Source organism: Camponotus vicinus, unplaced genomic scaffold, assembly GCF_025532165.1.
Source record: "Camponotus vicinus isolate PSW18456_S1 unplaced genomic scaffold, iyCamVici1.0 SCAF_12, whole genome shotgun sequence".
Taxonomy (NCBI): domain Eukaryota; kingdom Metazoa; phylum Arthropoda; class Insecta; order Hymenoptera; family Formicidae; genus Camponotus; species Camponotus vicinus.
In genome coordinates, this window is record NW_028141948.1 from 10094407 (window position 1) to 10117196 (window position 22790).

General features: G+C 41.7%; 2 protein-coding genes across 10 annotated transcripts in view; one reads left to right on the forward strand and one right to left on the reverse strand.

The window, feature by feature from the left end:
- LOC145963056 (uncharacterized) overlaps window positions 1-22790 on the reverse strand; it is a 368536-nt gene that overhangs the window by 99719 nt on the left and 246027 nt on the right. The gene's annotated exons all lie outside the window — the stretch shown is intronic.
- Window positions 12622-22790, forward strand: part of LOC145963049 (discoidin domain-containing receptor 2) — a 250006-nt gene continuing 239837 nt past the window's right edge. For 2 of the 3 annotated variants that reach the window (XM_083084656.1, XM_083084658.1), the window contains exon 1: window positions 12622-12902. In XM_083084656.1, the coding sequence (XP_082940782.1) occupies window positions 12751-12902 (152 nt within the window). In that variant the 5' untranslated portion in view covers window positions 12622-12750. Of the gene's footprint in view, window positions 12903-17416; window positions 17450-22790 lie in introns of those variants that run through there. The other variant, XM_083084660.1, reaches the window with a different exon arrangement.

Consider the following 22790-nt stretch of genomic DNA (forward strand, 5'->3'; position numbering starts at 1 on the left):
ACCGCACTCGGTCTTCATAGCCATACGAAAGAGTACAATGCGTTGTCTAGTTGAGGGACGAGCCCGAACGCATCTACTTTCGAGGTCGATGCTCTTACAAACATTCATTCTAATTTCACCGATGCTCGGAAAATGGGTGCGGTATCGTAGTCGAAAAGGAAAACATTGCGGCAGGTTATCCACCTGCTAATTTCGTTGAACAAACATTACGAACTAAACGCCGTCGCAATGAGCCGCACTAAAAAGGTGATTATCTCCAACACACACAGAATACTAGATAGTTTCCAAGTTACATGTTACCTAAGAGACTTGAACAGAATTAAATTTCGATGTTGAAATAAAAATAATATATAATATATATACTATGTATATATAATGATGTTTGTGTCTATAAGAAATTTTTTCAATGATCTATTAGTACTATGCGAATTTTTAATATCTTATTTTTATTATAACATCTTAAATTACGCAATAATTTAAATTTTGGTAACAGGGTGATTTAAAGATATACAAAAGGCAACTCGTACATTATGATTAATCGAGATATTTTGATGTAAAAAATAAAGATCGAGTTAACCCGAGAATTAAGTGCGAATCATGATTTATGCGCTAATATCGCGCTGCAATGAAATGGGGAATTTTAATATATTTTTCGTGAAAGAGCCCCGGTGTGTAATTAATTTACATTCGCGCTCGACGAGAGAAGTGTGAGCGAACGTACCGAGAGCCGACCGCGACTTTGCCGTCATTAATAATAATCCTGGAATTAACAAAGGAAGGGCAATGCGAATTATTAAATTCACCGAGATAGAAAAGCCCTGTTTTGTTGGCATCTACCCTCACCACATTTCCTCTATCTTTCTTTCCTAATTTGCCGAAGGATTCTTCTGTGCAATTTGCTTTGCTATTATTATAAAAGCTGCGCTAATTACTCATCGTATTCGTCTACCAAAGACTGTATTTTTAACTTCATCCGGAATATGGGAAGGAAATTATACGAGATGCTTGCAAATCCACAACAAAATTTATGCCTTGTATAAAGTTTATCATACAAATGATAAGCTTTAATAATTTTTTGCAAAACAATTAAAATTTTCTTATAACCAAGCTACATGTTAAATTATTAAAGTCAGTCTCGTCTAAAATAGATAAAGACCTGAGTCTGTTAAAGGTTAATTCAGAACCATTCTCATTGTTAGCCGCTTGAAGGAGTGGTTCGCTGTTCAAGTGCAATGTGAATACTTCGCAAGAGAGGACAAATGACGGCAGAGAAGGAGATCCATGCTTGTAGAGAGGAGATTTACGATATTGCGCAATTCGTAGATCTCCCTAGCGGATCGCGCGCAGCCTTCATCGTCGTCTCGACTTGAATGTGGAAGTGTCTGATTCACTGTCGAGACATTTCAATTACCATTTCGATATTTCAAGATTTGCGAAAAATCCTTTATCAACTCGACTTGTACGTAGAGAAATACACAGGGGAACATACGAAATAATAGCGAAGAGAGGCGGATACGCTCGTAGAAGAGTCTCAGACTATCGCGTAACAACAAATATAAAAGCAACGGTACCAGATATACACGGCGAAAGAATTTTTCCCGGAATTTATTACGGATTTTTCCATTACACTCTACGTCGCCTAGGAACGTATTGCGTACGTTCTTCCCTGGTACAGGCGCGGCTTGTTCGTCGACCGTTTCGTGGTTGTCTCGGGTTTCGTGGAGAAGCCGTCTCTGGAAAGAAGCGGTTATCAGTTTGACAGTGACGCGGTTAAGGGAGGAGAGCAGGAATGTGCGGGCGAGAAGACGGAGAGAGCGATGTAGGACGCGCCGAAGTGGGGTTGCAAAGGCATTCAATTTTCCTCTTCTCGCGGACGGAGGGCGGCACACACCCTTCCGTTCGGAGCTGTCACTCCCCGAGAGTTATGGTCGCCGAATGAGTGGCTGGGGCGGGCCAAACGTCGCATAACTTACTTCTTCGTCTTCTTCTTCTTCTTCATCTTCCCCCGGTCCCGCGCGCTCTTTTCCAGGATGTCTATAAATACGAGAATCGAACCTGCCTGCTTACCCCAGCTACAGAAGCGACGAGGAGGGCCTCTCGTTACCCGTGCTTGGATGCTGCGCGTCGCGCGCCGCATCGGGCACGTACCGGAAGGAGCGCGACGCGACGACGATCGATCTCCGGGAATCTTCGGGATCGTGCGCCGAGTAGCGCTGATTATACTAGAGACTTATTTGTCTGAATGCGTTTTTTGCCCCTTTAAAGAAACTCGAGGCGTTCGGTCTCCTCGGAGGTATTTTTAACCGATGCAGAGTTTGACGATAATTACCGGAAATTCCCGCGTAATTGTTTCCTCGTCTCTCGAGACGTTGAAAGTGTAGTAAAACTTTATAAATTGTTGTTTCTTGAATTTTTTGTCGTCGTATATCTGTTTGAAAAATAGGCGACTCGATTTTTCGTTCGTGACTCAAGAGAACGCCAAGTATAATTAGTTATATTTTACAGAAATATAAAATGGAAAGAAATGCTTCTTCAATTTTCTCGATACCATCTTTGCAAACTTTTTACTTTTTTATCTACAATTTGGATAAACCCTACCCATCATTTTTAAGAAATATGATTTTTGCGTATATATAAATACTTTCCATTTTTGTAGATGCATTGAAATCAATAACATATTTCAAAACTTACAATATTGTTAGAAATATTATTAGAAAATTATATTAATATTATTAAAAAATATTGTTAGAAATAAAATATTCGAAGAACACTTTATAGATTCACTCTCTTATTCTACAGGTTGTCTCGTGTGCAACAAATTTATTAATCTTTATTAATCTTCATTAATCGTTAACCAGATTAATAAAGATTAAAAATCTATGAAAGCAAATAAAAGATTTAATTTTGAACATCTGTACACTTCTGTGATAAATTTTTAGTTTCTTTTTATCGCATATAAATTTGATATTTTCGGCAATGTTTGGGAAGAATGTAAGAAATGTTTACAATCCTCTTATTTACGTCAGATATCTTTTCGGTGCCAGACATCCGCGACGATGAAGAAAGAAGCGGTCGGAAGAAAAGTTTGTGGATTTAAGATCGTTGGACGAATAAACGAGCTCGATAATCGTTGACGGTTCCAACGATGGCTCAGGAAACAGCTGTCGTTAGGGTCATTCGGGAATTGAATTTTCCACTCGGATTTATCGAGTTTACCAAAGCGATTTCTTGCTAAAGAGCTGTATATCATTCGCTCGTTTCCCGAGAATCCTGGCGCGATCTTACGCCACAGATCTTATGCTAACAGATCTGCCTTCTTTGATCGCTCCACAAGGTACAACGGCCCCACTCGCTCGCAAGTGCCGCTTTGATCGCCGGCGAATATGTAATTTCGAGTCATCCGGTACTTATCTTTCTTCGATTCTCCAAATGGAAATCCGTTCTCGGTATCGCGTTATAAGCGCCGTAATTATCACGATGCGTCGACCGATAAAAACGGCGCTCCGGAGCGGCGCCTGCATTGCCTTTTTCATCGTTTTCATCCGCGCGGTATGCGGCGTTGACCTCGAAAAAAGTAGCCCCACGTCGCATAATGAAAGTCTGATTAACTCCAGTCCTTGTCAAAAATACCAACGCGAATGAGCGGCACGCTTGGAGAAAATCTTGTTTAAAACTTGTTGAAAACGCGGCTTTTAATAAGCAACGAAAAATTTAGGCTATCAAGAACGCATTGCTAACCAGCCAATTGATTTATCAATATTTATTATAATTTCTTAAGATTCTTTCTTTGACAGATATAATTTTCGTTATGAAATTTTAATTTCCGTTTAGAGAGAAAATATATAATATGTATAATCGTTACAGAAAGAATGAGAAGGATAAAGAAAATTTTAATTATATTTTGTTTAATTTTAATTATAATTAAAATAATGTAATAAGAATAAAAAAATTATAAAATAAAAATTAATACTCAACAAATATTGTCGCTGAAGAAAAAGTGTCTCAGATTTCGTATCGCAGAGAGTATCGTGTTATTAGATTATTAAAGTTCCCTTGCACATACGTACGCTTAATTTTAACACATCGTCTAAAGTGGGCTTTACACGCAAGGTTTATATCGTTCATTTGTTCCCACTCGAGGCAAACATATAATTGAAGCAATTTCCTTTATTTGCAGCACAATGCATCGCACCCCTGGGGATGGAGTCGGGCGCAATTCCCGACGCGGACATCACTGCGAGTTCTAGCTTCGATAGCGGAAACGTCGGGCCGCATCGCGCACGGTGAGTGAATTACTGATTTGTTTATGCAGCGCGTCGCACACAAATCCGACGCGATACAAATCCGGAAATTTGATCATATTAACTCCGTTACGAGGACCGTGAAAAACTCACGGATGGCGACGTGCGCTCGCATCGCGAGATACATCGCCGCGTCGCATGCGGCGATATTCGAATCAACTTGACCATTCATCGGATGCTATACTCGTCGAGTGCGCTGTCCATTAACTAAAAGCTTACCCGTGAAAACTTGCCGATCTATCTACTCCAACTCTAACTGGTTCTCGACGTGGCTATTTAAGACGCGATCCAGCGGTAGCTGGGAGTCATCGTCCTCGTGGAACAACGATAGATCATCCATAAGTCGAACGACTCGACGAATCGCACGGACGACACGTCCGTCATCCTGTCCATCCTCGGGATAGTCGACGATCGACCGGTCACAGCGTATATTAATCACGCCCTACTAAACTGTAACGTCTAATTCGGCCTTCAAACCGCAATGAGGATTAATGACGCGCAGCGTCCCGCATGCCGGAGCCATTTGTATCGGCCGTTCCAAAGCTCTTAGACGTCGTTAACGTGCCCGTCGCATACTCCTTTGATTATGCGTGTCAGCTAATTACCATTCCGGCGGGACAAACGCGCGGCGCGACGAGGGACGGATGTCCAAACACAAGGAGAATCATCGGGACCACCTACCGCGCTAATAAACTCGCACTCGCGCAAGACATTAACTCCACCGGTGCCCTTTCGCCCGTAATTGAAATTCTGCCGCATTAACCGAGCCGTGCGTGAATTTTCAATATTCCGCGAAGTGTAATCAACTCGTCACTATTAATCAATCATCGCAGCGCGAATATAAAATAAATTAATGCGTTAAATTAATCGCGAGTGCAGTCAGCCATGGGATAATCGTCGGTTAATAGATAAAATAGAGATACGTTAGAGTCGGTAATAATAATCGATCACGTCATGCGAGTGCCCCTTCGCTGCAACGATGTCGATATCGTTCCTCCAGACCGCATTGTCGACTACAACTTCTTTGACGATATTTTCATGGCTTCGTGATATTGCGGGCTTCCCGGCGAATACCCTATTTACCTATCCGCTTACCCTAAAATACTTCTATCTGTGCATATACGAAGATATATTGTAATCGGAAAAGCAGTCCTTTCTATAAAGGCTTAAATGCGAAATCTTATAATTCTAATAATTTTCCTTCTTTTATAGAATTTGTAGGTAACACAAATTCGTTTAAAAAATTAACTTGCGTTTTTCACTTATCAATCTCACATGTATAGACAAATACATGAAAGTCGAAAAATATTATCCTCCCGAAGAAATTTTCTCGATCATTCAACGGCGTACCGAAGACTATTATCCTATTCACCTTAGAAACGAATCATTTCTCCTCAGACAGTTCCAAGTCCGATCTCGAAGCGACGCGCATCCTTCTCATCCGACAAACCATTCCTCTCGATAATCGGTCCCTCTGTCTAAGGACGCGCTCCGATTCCGCCGACGTGGCAGCTCGCAGTCCAAGTCGGAGTAATCGCCCGTTCAGAGATTTATCGCGGACCAAGAGCACCGTGCACGCGGAATGTCTTTGATGCCCCGGACTGTATCAAAGTGGCAGCCAGGCAGTTCGAGGTCTCTTAATGGGCTATGAGTTATGATCTTTCGCGGTGGTAGAATATTATTACTTTCTCTTTCTCGCTCGCGCTCCTTCCCGCATCCGTGGCGTTTCCATCCGTCCGTCACACGTTTTCTTTTACTCGCTCTATATACATTTCGCTTCTCCTCCTCTCTCTCTCTCTCTCTCTCTTCCTGTTTTCTCACGCTACTGCAAAGTATCCTCCTTCTCTCTCTCTCTCTCTCTCTCTCTCTCTCTCTTACATTGCCAAACCACGTCGGAAGGTGCCCTTAAAGACACAGCGAGCCCTGGTCGACCGCTTTTACTGCCTTCAACGTCAAAGCAACACTTAAAGTTCTGACACTTCAGAAGGCGGTAGCTCACCTCTTTATTGCGCGAGAACATTTTTGCTCGACGCGCGTACACGAGTTTCGCCGCGGATTCATTTGGCTCCGCCACTCGCTTCTCCGATCTCGCTCTTCTTTTTTTCTTTCTTTCCTTAAATTTTTCTTTGGCGAACAATTTTCGTCCTGTTTTTCGCACGCGAGATATCTTCGTGTAAGATTCGTGGAGAATTTCGTTCGAAATTCTCGAGGAAATGCTTTCGTAAACTTTTCACGGTTAATAAACGCGATGAAAATATTCACGTTGCATGCCTTTTACTCGGTATAATAAATATTTAATTTTATTAATAAATCCTTGAGAAAAATAATACAACTTTGTGGATTATCGTAACGCGAATAGCGGCGTAATAATAATTTACGGCGAGTGAAGGAATCCGAAACAGATTCTCGTCGGTTTAATTTACGAGTAGAGTCATCCATGGTATATTATGGTACACGTGCGTATTTCACGGTCGTAGACAGAAGGAGAGCTTTTTAATGCCACAGACGAGTCCGCGAAAGGTATCTGCGAATACAATTATTAGCCGGCTCTAAGTGGCTTCGTCGCTGTTCCCGCGACAGTGCTAGCTCATCTTTAATTCATGTCATCCGGGAACTCGGTTGGATCGATAAATTATAATTTCACTCCGTATCGCGCGTTGGCGAGCTGACGGTTATCCGTCAGACACGCGGCCGATCACGTATTTATACGATTTCCTCCGTGCAACGATGTCGATGTTTCCGCTCGCTCCCTGAACTCTTCTGTTTTCCTATGACCGTGATAACAATTATCTAATCAACGGATGCAGGCGCGAATCCCTCGCACACTATGAATCCTGAACGAAGGGAAAACTTCAACATTACAAAGTCTATATCCTATGTTCATTTCGTATTCAGTAATGTTTACGTAATTGTGAAATGCCATTTTCCTTTACACGCTCCGGTACAAAACTATAAACGAAGAATATCGCGAAACGAAATACGGTAAACCTCTCGAATTTACATGCAGATAAAAATGTATGAATCCGTAAAAGCATCCACGAGACGGGAAAGTTCAGAGCTGTGCGCGTTTGGCGACTATTTTCCTTTTCACGAGGGATTCCCCCAGAGAAGCTCTCTTTCCCCTCGACGATCGTAGCGCGATAAGAAAGCGGGAAAGAGAAAATAAAGATCCGTAATCCCAGAGCAAATATTTATTCTTCCAGGCTGAAGCAGGAGAGCCACGGAGGTGCCTGGTGTCCGAAGCAGCAGATCACGGCGGAGCCGCGCGAGTGGCTCGAAATCGATCTTCACACGGTGCACATGATCACAGCGACTGGCACTCAGGGCCGTTTCGGTAACGGCCAGGGCGTCGAGTTTTCAGAGGCGTACCTGCTGGAATACTGGAGACCGAAACTGGGAAAGTGGATCCGCTACAGGAACTTTCATGGCGAGGAGGTGAGTCTCACTTCGATCTTTCTTTATGCGAATAATGATCGATTAATAGCGTGTCAAATAAAAAAATATAAGATCCGAATATCGAGGCTAATCCTTGAAAACAATAGCTGGTACAATCGAGGTCAAGGATATCCCGAAATAACGCGACATAGAATGATCGATGTAGATATTTATATAGATTGTAGTAGCAAATTGGAACATATGAAAAGATTTATCAAGCGTATAGTCTGAGATTGCGAAATTTATTATGTATAATCTGCTGTCCTGGATATATCCAGTCGCGCAATTTACCACGATCGATTCAATCGTGTACACCTTATAGAAAGACATTTCGCCGAATGACTTGATTCGATATGACAATCCAAACCGCGAAAAGGAGTATAGGCAAAATGCCGCGGTTAAATTTAGTCGCAGGCAATAAAACCGAACGCGCGCGGATTATTAGAATGATTTGCAGTGGCATTCGCGGACAGTATCTAAAGGATGACGTTAACAAGACGTAAATCTTCAATACGCCGCGCACAAAGTCTCTACATGATGTAATTTATACACAGATATACTGGTAATCGTGAACCTAAGTCTTTAATTAGCGTCGACCCGCAATAATCACGCTGCCGGCAATTTACTCGTTCGACGAAAATAAACGTCACGCAGTCGCAAAGTGAATTTCGGCGAAAGTGGTGAAGTTTGATGTGCGATCCGTGAATCTTCGCCAAACTAACTGGCGTAACGCGCGCCGAAATTAAGGGAATATCCGCGTGTGTATCTCGTAAAGTCACTCGTGTCAGCGCCTGGTACGCCACTTATTTAACGCATTCCTCTGCTCGCGCTTTACCTCGCGAAAATACACCTCGAGCGGACGACTCGCGTCGAGGAATGTCATCGATTTCCGAAACGACAAAAGGAAAGGAGCGACGAGCGTCCGGTCGTGTCAGGGTAACTTTCCTTGGGAGTTGGCAGGCGGGGTGGTGCTACGAGCTTATTTGTATAGCAGGGTGGATCAATAAAATGAGGGAAGGGAAGGTCGTAGCGTGCACGCGGGTTAGACGATTCCAGCTCACCTACATAGACGTACCTGTCTGAATACGCGAATTCTATGGTAGCGCACGTATTCGATGAAGGACGAACCCGAAAGGAAGAACGATCTCGAGTCGCATTTGCATGCAGCTGCGATGCCATTTGCTCTTTTACGTTATTATATATTATTTCTCTGGCACGCGCGGAGACTACGTACTCTAACATTTTCATCTACGTATTCCTCAAAAACAGCGAATACATACTTTAAGGCACATCGTCAAGTATTAGATGTTAAAATAATTATGCGATTTTTAAATTTTTTCTAATGATATATCAACATTTGGATTTGACACTGATGTCGTGAAATTTAAATCATTAAAAAATTGAAATATTAGTATAACTTATTTTGATAAATATAATAAAAACATTTTATGAAAATATTTAATGTTAATTACAAATTTGATTATTTTATTTTAGTAATGTGTTTTTCTATGTGTATTTCTTCTATATTTTTATAAAAAAAAAAGATCTAAAATTTGTAATGTCAACAACTATGCAATTATTTTTATTGATTTTGACACAGCACAAGTCAAATAATAATACCGTAAAAGAGAAAAATAAAACGCTTGAAAAATATGCTTTATTTCGTGATATTCGCATCGCCTCGTATAATTTGCTTGAAGCGCGATGTACCTGTTAAAGAACGGAAGAGGCCACCCAGAAAATAGCGGCGGTAGGGATAAACTTGCAGAAATTTGTGTCTCTTCTTCCCGCTGTGAGCTCCGCGATGTTCCTCGCTTAATTACACAACGACACTCGGCTTATCCGACGCATAATCTTTCTTAACAACCCGATCCGATATAGGCAACGTCGGTAGAAACCATGTGGTCCTGTCATCACCCATATTTTACGGCCAACGATTATTAAAATTAATGTCATAAAATAAAACAATTCTTTTTAATATTCCCGCTAAAAGAATAGACGACACGCATTTCTTGCCTTTATATTCTCGGCAATATCACTGATCATAATATAGGATATTAATAAATAACACTATATAAGACTAACGTAGACAACGCAAATGACAGAGATATTTATCATACATAAATTCACATAATCGCGTTGTTCCGCCCATTGGGCGTTTTCTCTTAAATTAAGTCATAAGATATCTTATCCTTCACGACCTTCCGCGACGACACGTAACCATCAACGCCTCCTCTAAGACGATTCAGCTGACGGTAGCAGGCTACCGCGGCCGATCCAAGAGCAGCACACACGAAGCATTAACATAAAATGGGCGTTAGTCCCGTCCTCGCACCACTTGGTGTTGCTCGTTGGAATTCGCCTACGACGAAAAGAGTGACGAGAAACCGTGGCAACGGTCGAGGAATAATTTGAGAGACGATCGTTCGCCTCGGTTCGCTCGGCGGTGCTCGAGAAAAGTCTTTCGCGATAAAAGCAGACCGCGCCGCATGCGGGCCGGTATGCAACGCGCGTGGGCGCGAAGATAAATATCAGGATTACTTATTTTTCCTGGCGCACGTCTCAACGGCTCGTAAATGCCGTCGTAATTTGGTCTCCTCGCTCGATGTCGCGGGTTTTTCGGGAATTAAGATTCGCCGCACCTTCCCGAGAATCAGGCACCGCACGCAAAACCGAACACGTATTTCGTGTGAGTCATCTTCGTAGGAGAAAATTCGATAGCGCGTTTCGGTCGCGTCGCGTCACGAGCCAACGAAATTTGGGATATGAAATAATCATGCGCGATATAAGCGACGATATGAAATATCCAGTGGATTTTTCACCATCCGAGTCAAAATATTTTATATCGACGCATGAAATCTTTTTGAATATAAAGTGAAAAACATAACAGATAAATCACGAAAACATTGCAAAATTGCAATGTACATTAGCGCACACATAGTGAGAGATCTAAGGGAAAATCTATAACATATTCTATATTCATATACAATTTTAAAGCTGCATCTTTTTTAGCATTTCATAGTTCGTATACTACTTTATTTTCGTAATAAAAAAAATTTTAGTCTCATTAATGCGATATATGAAGATACAAGATATTAAAGACTTTTATAAATCAGTGAAAGCTGCTCGCTTTCGAACGCACAAAAATAACTTTTGCTCCAAGTATAATCATTGAGAAGAAACAGGATGCTATTACGCACACTTTGTAAAGCTATACACGTAACTGTCAACCTCCGGAAACGCCCACGATGCGGTTCCGTCGCCTGGCAGAAAATTTCTCACGTGTCGGTTCATTGTATTTGCCCATCCGACGCCTTGGTACCGTCCGTTTCAATGTGCTAAACATCGGGTACCGGTGTCGCGGTGCAAATAAAACGGTGTCAGCTACCGGCCCCAATTACCGCGCCACCCGGCGCGGAACGTGCCGGTTCGCGCGGTCACGAGAATCATCTTTAAACGTGTTTCCCATCGCAATCGTACTTCATTTCTAGTAATAGAGAAAATATAAATATACGAAAAAAGTAGAAATGTAATATAAAACTTAACATGCAACTAACCGGATTGCTGGATATTACGATAAATAATATACGGAAAAACAACGACAATAATTTTATATATTAAGTAATATATAGAGAAATAATATAATTACCAATTAAATTAAAAACAAGATTATTGGTTGGTAAAGTTTATTATAATATAGTTTATTTATAGTTTATTTAATTTATTTACGAGCCCATAATCAAATTTCACGAAAGTGCTTCAAAGAGTTTCAATATCTATTAAATGTTTGGTTGTACTTTTTTATCGCAAGACGAATGTCTATAATTAAATTCGATCGTACATATTGTACGTAGAATCGATTAAGTATATTAAATTGATTAATATCACGATATAATGGAAGAACATTATTTAACGCTCGACGAGCATAACCATAATAGGGACGAGCGTGTAAGGGGTGAAATAGAAAATAAAGGAGTGTTTGCACCTGTCGGGTTCACAACGGTGATGGTTACACGGTCACGTAACCGGCCATACGTGAGAATCTCGCGCGAGGGAGTCAGGAGGCGCTGGCGAGATCATAAGTGGAAAATAAGAGGTCCTTTGTTCCAAAGGGCCTCTTCCCTCGACGTCGTCCGAGAAATTCCCGATCCTATCCGGCGATATATACGTTTCGACCATCGCTCGCGCGCTCGACCGATCGAATAGAACGAGCCTTGTTCTATGTGAGAGAGCGCGCCAAGCCTGAAATCACGCTGCGCAGAAATACTACGGTGCGTCGTGGCGCAATTTATATTACGGGCTAGCGAAAAATCTCGCTATCTCGCCGTCTGAATGTCCGTAAATGAGGCAAGGGTCAAGATGCTACATGGACGCTGATTCATCTCAGGCATCGGAGAAACCCGCGTTCTATCTATTCACTGATAACTTAACATGACGCGTAGCATGAATACTATCATTTGAACACATCGTATTATATTCCTTTCTGCCAACTGCTATCTGATATACATATCTATATATGTCGTTTACATACAAGTTGGAATAATTTGCGAGTCTAACGGTACTATCTACAAAGCATTTTTAATGCGTCTCTCAAATATTTTACATGTGTCAGAAAGGGAATTTAAATGAGATGCGAAATATTTTTCTAGAAAATAAGTTCGATAATACTAGATATTAATTCCCATTTTTTTTATTTTGCTTGTTCAGGTTATCGAAGGGAACAAGAATACCTATTTGGAATCGAAGAAGGAACTGGAGCCACCGATATGGGCGAGCAAAATTCGATTCCTACCCTACAGTTATCATCGTCGCACTGTTTGCATGCGCGTTGAATTGTACGGCTGTCCTTGGAACGACGGCATCGTCTCGTACTCGATGCCTCAAGGTGACAAGCGCAACAACTGGGAATTCTTCGACGCGACTTACGATGGTTATTGGGACGGACAGCTTCTCCGCGGTTTGGGTCAACTGACGGACGGCAAGATCGGACCGAACGATTTTAAAATGAGTTACTATGACAACTATGATAGAAGTCAAGGATGGATCGGCTGGAAGAACGATACTAGGTCCGGGCATCCGCTCGAAATCAAATTCGAATTCGACCAAGTCAGAGAATTCTCAGCTGTTCACATCTACTGCAACAATCAATTCCTCAAGGATGTGCAGGTAAGATTTGCTCAACTTTCATATTTTATTATAAACAAGATTTAATTTATAAATGTATAACATATATATGGAACTGAGATGGAGACACATAGATAATTATACTTTTACATTTATTATTTCCGTGGAAACATATCTTATTTTTTTCATTATTTATTTGCTTGTATATATTTTTCACGATAAATGTTTAAGTATTAGAAAAACACGCTCGAGACTGATTTATGATTGTGACTGATTTATGGTCGATCTCGAGATTCGCGAGATGTCTGCTACTATCATTAGCCACATACGTTCATTTATCATATATCTTGTTATAAACTTTGACTAGTAAAGACCATGGCGACCGTTTCTTGTACGTATTTGTACGATAATAAGCAAGAAAAACTATAAATGGATATGCGTACGGTATAAAGAGGAAATTGGAATGGCTCGCGGCAGTGACTTGCCGGTGAGAACGAAACGGCTGTTGAATAAAGTAGGCGGTTGGCGGAGGACGAAGACGAAGAAAAAGGCGCAAAAAGGAAAGACGGACAGTCGCGGCAAAATGTGCGCGAAGATCCTTCGCCAGCCTTTAATCCACACCCAGAGAAAAAAAAAGAAAGAAAAGAAAAAAAGAAGCTGTGAGGTTGAGGAGACGGTGTATACGGCACGAAATCCAGTTTTCACGTCGGAGTCAAGGTCGGACGTAGGATGGGTAACGAGGCGCAACAACGGTTAGCCCCTGGGTTCGGCTGAAACGGACGGAAGAAGAAAAAGGAAACGACTCGCGGGTTGCTGGATCCGCGTTTCACTTGAAGCGGCTGCGCGGTGGCCGTGGCTTTGCCGGAGACGTCAGTTTTTTCGTGAAAATTTTTCGCCCCTACGATCTTTTTACGCCTGAGTGTTTACATAATGGCTCGCTGAACACTCGGCTCTAACGGCAGTGAGATGTACTTTAATAAAATAATTCGGCACTTAGACACTCGAGATAACAGAACGTAATATTTCAAGAAAGGACTCCAATCAAAACTAAACGAGCAAATTGGAAAAAATTGCAAATCGTAGCAAAAAATTATTTTGTAAATTAAACCATTCAGCAAATTGTACCCACTCGATTATATTCACCGATAATAAATTATTAGAGTTAATTACATGTTGAATAAAATACGAAAAGAAAAAATTTTAAATCATCTAGTTACAAATCAGTCTTTTCACTGTATAAAAATTTTATTCAAACCAGAAAAATTCGTACTGAATATATAAATATAAACAAGTATGTTAAAATATACCATATTAATTAAATGCTATTATATATTAATATATATTTGTTTTAAAAAAAAACTAAAGTATTATAGGTTTGACAACCAAGAATCATGAAACATAATTTTTTTTGTTATCAAAAATAATTTTGATTTATAATTAAATGTAATAGCAAATTTCCAACAACCCAATTAAATTATTCGTCATTGTGTAGAAGCTCGTGTAGAACGTTAATGTGCATGGTGTCAACAGTCACATAATTCTCGGCGCACGCGAGAAAGTTATGAAATTTAATATGCCCGACAGTTGGCCGCGAAAATTTTGTACTTCATCGTTATTCCGCGCGGAAATCTCAGTATAATGAGCCGCGAAACACTCTCCTACCGGTATCAAGATTTATCTGAATAGAGCGTCTCATTACCCGGCTCGAGCCCGATTGTATGCCCGCGATCGAGCCGACTGGAGAACCGCGGGGGCAGACCGACAACGAGTAGCAGTCAAGGCTGAAGGTGCAGCCACAATGATCCGTGAGGAGAGAGAAAGAGAGAGAGAGAGAGAGATCAACAGGGGGATTCAGGGACCGAGAGAGATGAAGACCCGAGGGAGTAAAACAGAGAGGGATATATCGAGAATAGAGCGGGATACGATGCTCTCTTTCCCTCTCACCCTCTTTCCCTCCCGTGCATACAATGGCAGCAAGCAACGACCGAGAGAGCAGATACGCCACGTATTCAAATACAATACCGACAGTCTGGCAAGTCGGCAGTTCGGCGAATGGGGTTGCGGAGTGGCAGAAGCTACCCCTAAACGACCTCTCCTATTAACAAGCGCGCGCTCGCGCGGATAGGACACGTCTTCCACGAAAGACAGTGCCTCAAAGCATCGCCAGCCGCTTCTCCTCTCCCGTCTCTCGCTCCTCGGCTTCACGGCTGCCACTTCCTCTACGTCGACTTCCTCATTCTCCCTGCACATCCGCGGGCGGTAGGCTTCAGTACGTCGAAAATCCATACGCTTCCGTCTTTGGATCTAAGGGAGTTAGATAATCTCGGCTTTGTAATCATCGTTCCTAACTCCTATGCTGTCTTAGTTCCATATTCTCTCTCTCTTTCTCACTCTCTATCCTTCGTCCGCCTCACACGGCTCTTGGATTCTCTTCGCTGAATTGTCTTACGCCTTCGAGGGATGAAATTAGCATTCCACGCGTCCTCGCTCGTCCTCAAAACGCGTCCGTGAGATATATTCCGTATTATCAAAACCGTCGATGTCACATCCCGACACGCTATTAACTAGTTATCTGTTACCTATGGTAATAACGGCGATAATACTGATTACGCGTAATCGAGTATCTGTGATATGCTTCCGATCAAATTAATTCCGCATGGTAACTCTAAATACGTAGCGCTTTATCTGATAGATCGAATTGTCTGTAGTAATCAAACTCGATAGCCCAGAATGGCGTATGGCGTAGCAAAATGCCTGTCGATAGAATATTTATTCGAGAGAAAGAGAAAGAGAGAGAGAGAGAAAATCATAATTTTTTATGATTCAGGTATTTTCCGAAGTCAGCATCATGTTCAGCATCGGCGGCAGGTATTACACGGGCGATCCGATCGCATACACCTATGTAGAGGACAGAATCTTCGAATACGCGAGGAATATTTCAATCAAGCTGCATCATCGCATCGGCAAGTTTGTCAAGCTAAGATTCAGCTTTGCCTCGCGATGGATTATGATCAGCGAGATCACCTTTGACTCCGGTGAGTAACGCATAGCTTCATGGGTAATTTTCTTCGATTTACCTTCGCAGTGTGAATAGAAAGTTCGAAATCGTGATGACACGCCTATCAAATCGTACATAATCAGAAATGATTTCTCTCAAAAGACCGTAATGTTCAAAATTTTTTCCAACATAGTTAACGTTTTATAGATTATATGAAATAATATGTTATAAAGAATCTGTTTAATTAATATCCTGATACGTAATGAAAATGAATAATATTAAACATTAAATATAATGTTAAATATTAACTGTAATAATTAAATATAATATTAAACATATTTTAAATATATTCATATTCGAATATAATATTAATAAATATTAATATTCAGAAATATATAAAAAATAATTTCGAGAAACTCTATTGTAATTTGAATTGCAATTTATAGACTAAATATCCTTAGAGATATATTCCTTAACATTTAATTTTAAAAAGATATTAATTGATAGTACCTGCACATCTGCGTAGAAATACAAATTCGTAAAATTTAGATCGCATTACTGTCTATATTATACTCATATCGTTACTATTTTATACTTTCAATTAATTTTCGAATATCAAAGTTAGTACGAAAACATGCCGCATTCAGAAACACGTGTTTCTATCGTGTTTCAGACATCGCTCACGGTAACTTTACCCCAGAAACACCACCCACGACCGCGGCACCGCGACTGCCGGTTGTAACTCACACTCGCAATCCGCTGCAAGTCGAAGTTCCGGTAGCTAAGCAGGACGATCCCACTTACATGGCTGTGATTATTGGCGTCTTGACCGTCGTAATCCTGCTGCTGGCGGTTGCCATATTCCTGATAGTCACGCGTCACAGACAGCGCAAGAACTTTGCCAGTCCTCTGGGCCCCAAGAGCGCGATTCCGTCGGGCAATCATCAGCATCTGTCGCCGGAATCTGCGTACGGTACCACGGAAAAGGACCCGTCCTTGATGACCTATAGGGTCGAGGAACTCGACGACCGATACGCCGGCACGAAGCTCACGACTCTACCGCGAGATCTCAATGATCGTCTTTTGGGCGATGTCAGACTCGACGAGTACCAGGAACCCTTCCACGAGAACAAGTATCGGGCATCTCCTCATGCGGCGTACTATGGATACAGCACGGTTGTTGTAGACAACAAGGATCTCCACGACAATGTCGAGCAGTCTGGTGAGTCGAACTCCTTGAACTTCTTCAGCGTATCCGTAGTGGTGGAGTACAAACGCGAAGTAGCCAAACAATTGTCCAATTGCATCACGTTACATTTAATTTAATATAACCCTTTGCATATGTGTATTTAGTTTTCAAACACAAATTTCGCATAAATCAAGATTCTAATGTTTAGCAAATATATATGTCATACAATATTAAATGTGTCGCATGAGATAAAAAGACATATTATATATGTATGCAAGACAACGAAAAAAATACTTTTTTACAGATGCCACTTACGATTACGCAGTACCAATGCCCGTGCCTAGTGTAAGCAGTGATCAGGATAGCGTTTTCTCGAAATCTTCCTCCAGGGGTAGCGCAAAGGTAAGAAACATTTATCTCACGGAGAAATAAAAAATATTTTTAATTTAAAGTTAAGATTTTTTTATATTTATTTAACATATAAACAATTTTTTTAATTTTTCTACAAAATATCAATGACGTTTACATTATCCTCATAATGATCAAAAATTAATTAAATATAATAAAATATGAGAATTGCATTATTTTTTATTGTTTTTTATTCAAGAATATTTTATTTCAAACTGAAACGTTTATCGGGGACACAAAAGCGTTCAACGTTTCATGTATTTTTCCGATGCATTAGGCGTGCTTGCAGAGCTTTTTTCCGCCACCCCCGCCCCCTATGAGTGCACCACCCCTTCGAGGCTCCAGCAATTTGACGTACTCGAATCCACCGAGTCCGGAACCAGTTTGCGAGCGTGAGCGCAGAGGTAGTAAGCGCCGGGAGCACTCCTTGCACAGATACGCGTAAGGAATATTCATGGAAAGCGATTGGAAATCGAAGGTATGATGGATTCTTCGTTACTGCGAGCAGCGAAATCGCGTGATCGAGTGAATCTTCTGGCACTGGTCCAATGAAGATTTCTGTTTTATAATATTTCTTACGAGCTCAACAAATATAATTAATAATTTATTAATTTTTTCAATATATATGTATATTACACATATATACTCTCTAATGCGTTTAAAATTCACCCGACTAATAATATATTCTTGCTTTTTATTATTATCGCGCCGATAAAAAATGCACTTATAATTAACTTCCACATTTTTACATTCATGTTTAACTTTTTAATAATAATTAACTCGCGTAACTGTTATTAATATTTACCAACGTCTATTGACAAAATTGTATTACCGTTTACGCTTTTCTTGAGAGCAAGAAAATTTTTATCATACTAATTTATATATTCACGGTCTCGAATTTTGTAAATTCGTGTTGCACATACTTTACTCCATCTGCGATTCTCACAATTTTCAAACGCAAGAGAAGGAACGCAAACATGGAGCAAAGTAAAATAGATCCAGTGCCGTGAGGATACCGTGAGAACACGCGCGTTGTTAATTCTCAAGGGTGGTAAAGACCGGTGGTAAAAGTAACACGTTGTACATTTCGGAGTAACCGCTATGAGCGACCGCGCGGCGGAAGAAGTCGTAATCCTGCTTGTTACAACGACGATATTTTTTTTCCCGGATTTATAACGCATCGCGAGAAGAACGACGCGTTCGCGGCGCGGTCGCATTCATCGCGAAGAAAACTCTTCTCGACAAACACTGCCATCGACGAATTTTTGGACATATTGTGCGATCTCGAGGTCTTTTAAAGAGACTTAGGGGATCTACTTCCTATGGATTTAATAATTAAATTGGCATATCAGTTTAATGGTAAAGCGACCTCGCGCATATGAGACTCTTCCCGAGATTCGTTCGTGAAATTTTGGCGACGAAAGTCGACGAGATCGCAGTATCGCTGTTTTCAGTTATTCGCATTTTTCCATGTCATACACGCACATTAAAAGTCAAGTTTCGGCATCTTTCTTTTCAGCACTCACTGCCAAGTTTCCTCTTCCATTGGAAGTGGAATTTCGCGAACGACATGTAATGTTGCGAAATGCCACTTTCATCTTTCAGAATGGTACAGACAAACGATGCGTAATCGCTGCGAAGAATTATATACAGATGAACATGTCCGAACGAATTTCCAGGAAGAGTCGCGTTAATGATTCGGTCTGTTCGGCGCGCATGTGCAACAAGATCGAGCTCGCTATCGATCCAGGTGAGACCAGCGGTAACTATCGGAGGGGAAGAAAAAAACGAGCGGTTCGGATGAGATATTTATCCGATGGCGCGATCGTTACGTCGGCTCGAAAAGATAATTAATTACTAGCTTGATGGAGAATAAGCGGGCGTTTCAATTATTCGCGCATTCTCGAACGAACGTCAGCGGCGCTTGACATCGGAGAAAAAACGCCGCGCGACGAGATCGACGTGACGATATTGAAAAGAGCGAACGGTAGCGAGCTTCGATCCCGCCTCACACAAGACTGATGTCACATAAATAATTCAGTATCCTGACCGCGCGCGCACGTCGTATTATTTATTGTCGCTTTACAACGTCCCGCGTGACGAATCTTTAATTTATATATACATATATATACATACGAAAAAGTGAATATATATATAGATATATATACAGAAAGGTAATATACATATTATCTCGTACGACGACGAATTTTTCATATAATATAGATTGTAATAAGCCCAACTTTATTTCTCTATCTCTACCGACATCGCCTTCATGCAACGAGGAAAATCGAGAATTTACCAGCGTAAGGAATCGACAATACAGGGATGAGACAACAATAACTACATGTGTACGTAATTAAAGGAAACGTATAGAGACTCGAGATATCGGGTGCGCGAAGATGAGAGACCCTCGACCACATTGTGATATAATGAAAAAAAAAAAGAGCCCGGCTCTCGCGAGTAACACACACATATATATGTCTATATATACCTGCATACATATATATGGATGTATGCATGTATGTGTGTGTGTGGGCACGTTATATGCTTAAGCATGTCTTGCGCGGTGGAGCTCTCCCTTGAATTTCGCCCTGAAAGAGCAGCCGTAAAGTGCAGCGACTCGCTTCTCCTAGGTCGACGAACCGCGATGGCCGTGCACCTGTGTGTGTGTGGTACAAAATTTATTACCGGTTTAAATATCTGACGTGGAACGTGGCACGAAATTTAAGACTCGTACGGCGCGAGCCGTTTAAATAGCGTTCCCATACGATTATTTGGCCGTTTATTGACCGCTGCACTTTCCTTGATTACGGACCGTAATCTATTAAGCTCAATTTTTCTCTCGCATTTCATCGGGCCAGTCTCTCCGGCAACGCTCCGGGTGCGCTCTCGCAAAATCCCACACGTCCCGGGACCGAGCGCGATGCTGATTGACATTCCGCTATTTTTATCCGGATAACTGCACGAGCACTGCTGTTCGCGCGCGTATCGGTTTTTCGATTAAGCGCGAGACAGTCTGGCTCGTCGAGGAGAAATTTAATCGAGCGTTCCGCAAGCGCAGGTCGCGCCCGTTCGCGGCAAGAGCGGCGCGTAGCGTCTACAACGATCGGAACATTGCTATGTATATTTAGTGTTTAATCGATATCGTCGCCACGTAGGATGTTAAAATTATAAAGAGGAAAACTAAGAGTGACAGCTTTCGAACGCTTTTCGAGTGTAAATATTAACCGTTAGGGACCTCGTACACACACACTTTCTTCAAGCGCCTTAAGTTGGGAGGCACCGAGCAAATAAAATTTCGTCGCAATAATAATCGTCGTTTTTTAAGGGACGGGAGATATCACGTACAAGCGGTTATCGTTACCGAGCGACGGATCGACGGCGAAAATGACCCCGTGTCGCCTTCGAGGCTCGCGAGAGCTCGATCTTCGTCTCTTCGCTCTTCTCAACGTCGAAGATCGGCGCGATCGTGCTCGCCGAGTTTCCTTCTCGTTGACGTTTCTCGATAATTTTCCCGCTAAGCGGTGATCGATTCGCCGAGCTAACGTTACCGCGACGCGGAAAATTCGAGCACCACGAACTTACCGCACTTTCAGCCGTTGACAGTCCGCTCCTGGCAATAATCGTCAATTTGTCTCAAGCGAGCGTGAGCGCACGTGCGCGCGACACATGTCAGAGGCGAGTCAGTAATCCGTAAGGGCGAGAGAGAGATAGCGAGATATAGCGGAAAGTTAGTTTAAAGTATTAAAGGGAAAGAGAGAGAAAAGAAAAAGAGTTACGAGTTAAGGAGCATTCTCCCTCCCCGACCAAGGGATAAAGATTACGAAGGAAGACACTCTCGTACCTGCTCACATCGTACTTTGTAACGCGATATTTTATACATGTCTCTTTTATACCGCGAAACCGCAAGTTGCGCCAACTGCGCCAATTAATATCCTCGCGTTGTGACGCGATCGTTCTTCGAAATCATCCGTAAATTTCTTCACCGTGTATATTTATAGCTTCTCTCATTATCACGTTATATTCTTATATGCTTTTTTATATGCTATCTTTCTTTTCCTTCTTTTAATCTCACGCAAATATATGTATATACGTATTGCTGTCGCACATTTAAAATTTATCCTCGCAAGAGTTTCCTCCTCTTAGATAAATTACTCCGAGATGAAAATAAATTTCTACTCTAGTCGGTTCTCTCTCTGTATTCCGATCTAAAGCAACTAAACGGTGAGAATAGCGACTGCTGAAGACAATGCGTGCAGATTGTCCGAGAGCGAGTATACCTCCGACGTACAAAGACCCCTTGAAGACGTAAATAATGGCATCTAGTACCGCGCGAATGGTCGATCCGTTAACTAGAACTAGTTCGAACAGAACCGGATGCCATTATCTACCTCCTAGGAGTCAGATTAGACATGGTCGTAATTTTGAATTATTCTCGTCAGCAGCGAGAGAAACGTTAATAATCTCGAAACGTAAAGGCATTCGCCCTCGTGGTTCGCGCGCGCGCGATACACGGCTAATTCTTATTCGCAATATCGGAACAAGATAGCACTGTCTTGGCATCGTACGAGTTTCTTGCCCCCGGTACACACGGTTCCTCGCTCCACAGTCGTAAGTTTTCTTCCGGCCGCGCCGTGTCTCGAGAACGATACAACGATACGCGGGCAGGGTCTGCCGATATAACCGAGATACGACACGATCGGTTCTGCATCGGTACGTACGTACGTACAATGTGCAGGAACACGGCGCAGCCGGTGCGACCGGGGGAAAAGTCTCGGGCATAAATCACGCATGCAACCCTTTTTCTATCTGACATGAGAAATGCGGGAAGAAGCTTTAGTTGGACGCGGGGACCGACGAGGGATCGGCAGACGGGAAGGGGGGGAAACTGGCCCATCTTTTATACGACGACACGTAAATGCGGATGCGTACATGCAATTCTACGAGGAATCGTAAAAAAAGAGGACCGAACTGAGGTCGCTTGATCGATCGACCTTATAGAATTGCATTATGCCCGAATGCATCGTATAATTAATGGTATCGATTACGAATTATATCGAGGAGAACTTGTACAAGAATATTTATTTATATGATTCTCCTCAATTAAATAGACGGCAAATTTTATAAAGAATAAATTGATATAATAATAATTTTTTTGAATTGTGTATATATATTAATAATAATTTTTAACGCACAAGATCGTATAACGCGTTATTACTTTATATCGCAATTTAGGTAAAGATGCAATTCACTTGTACGAATTGCGATTGTATGATGGATTCGTTGATGATTTTTGTGTGAGAAACTCGTCGAGAGCGGAAACCGTTGTACGTAA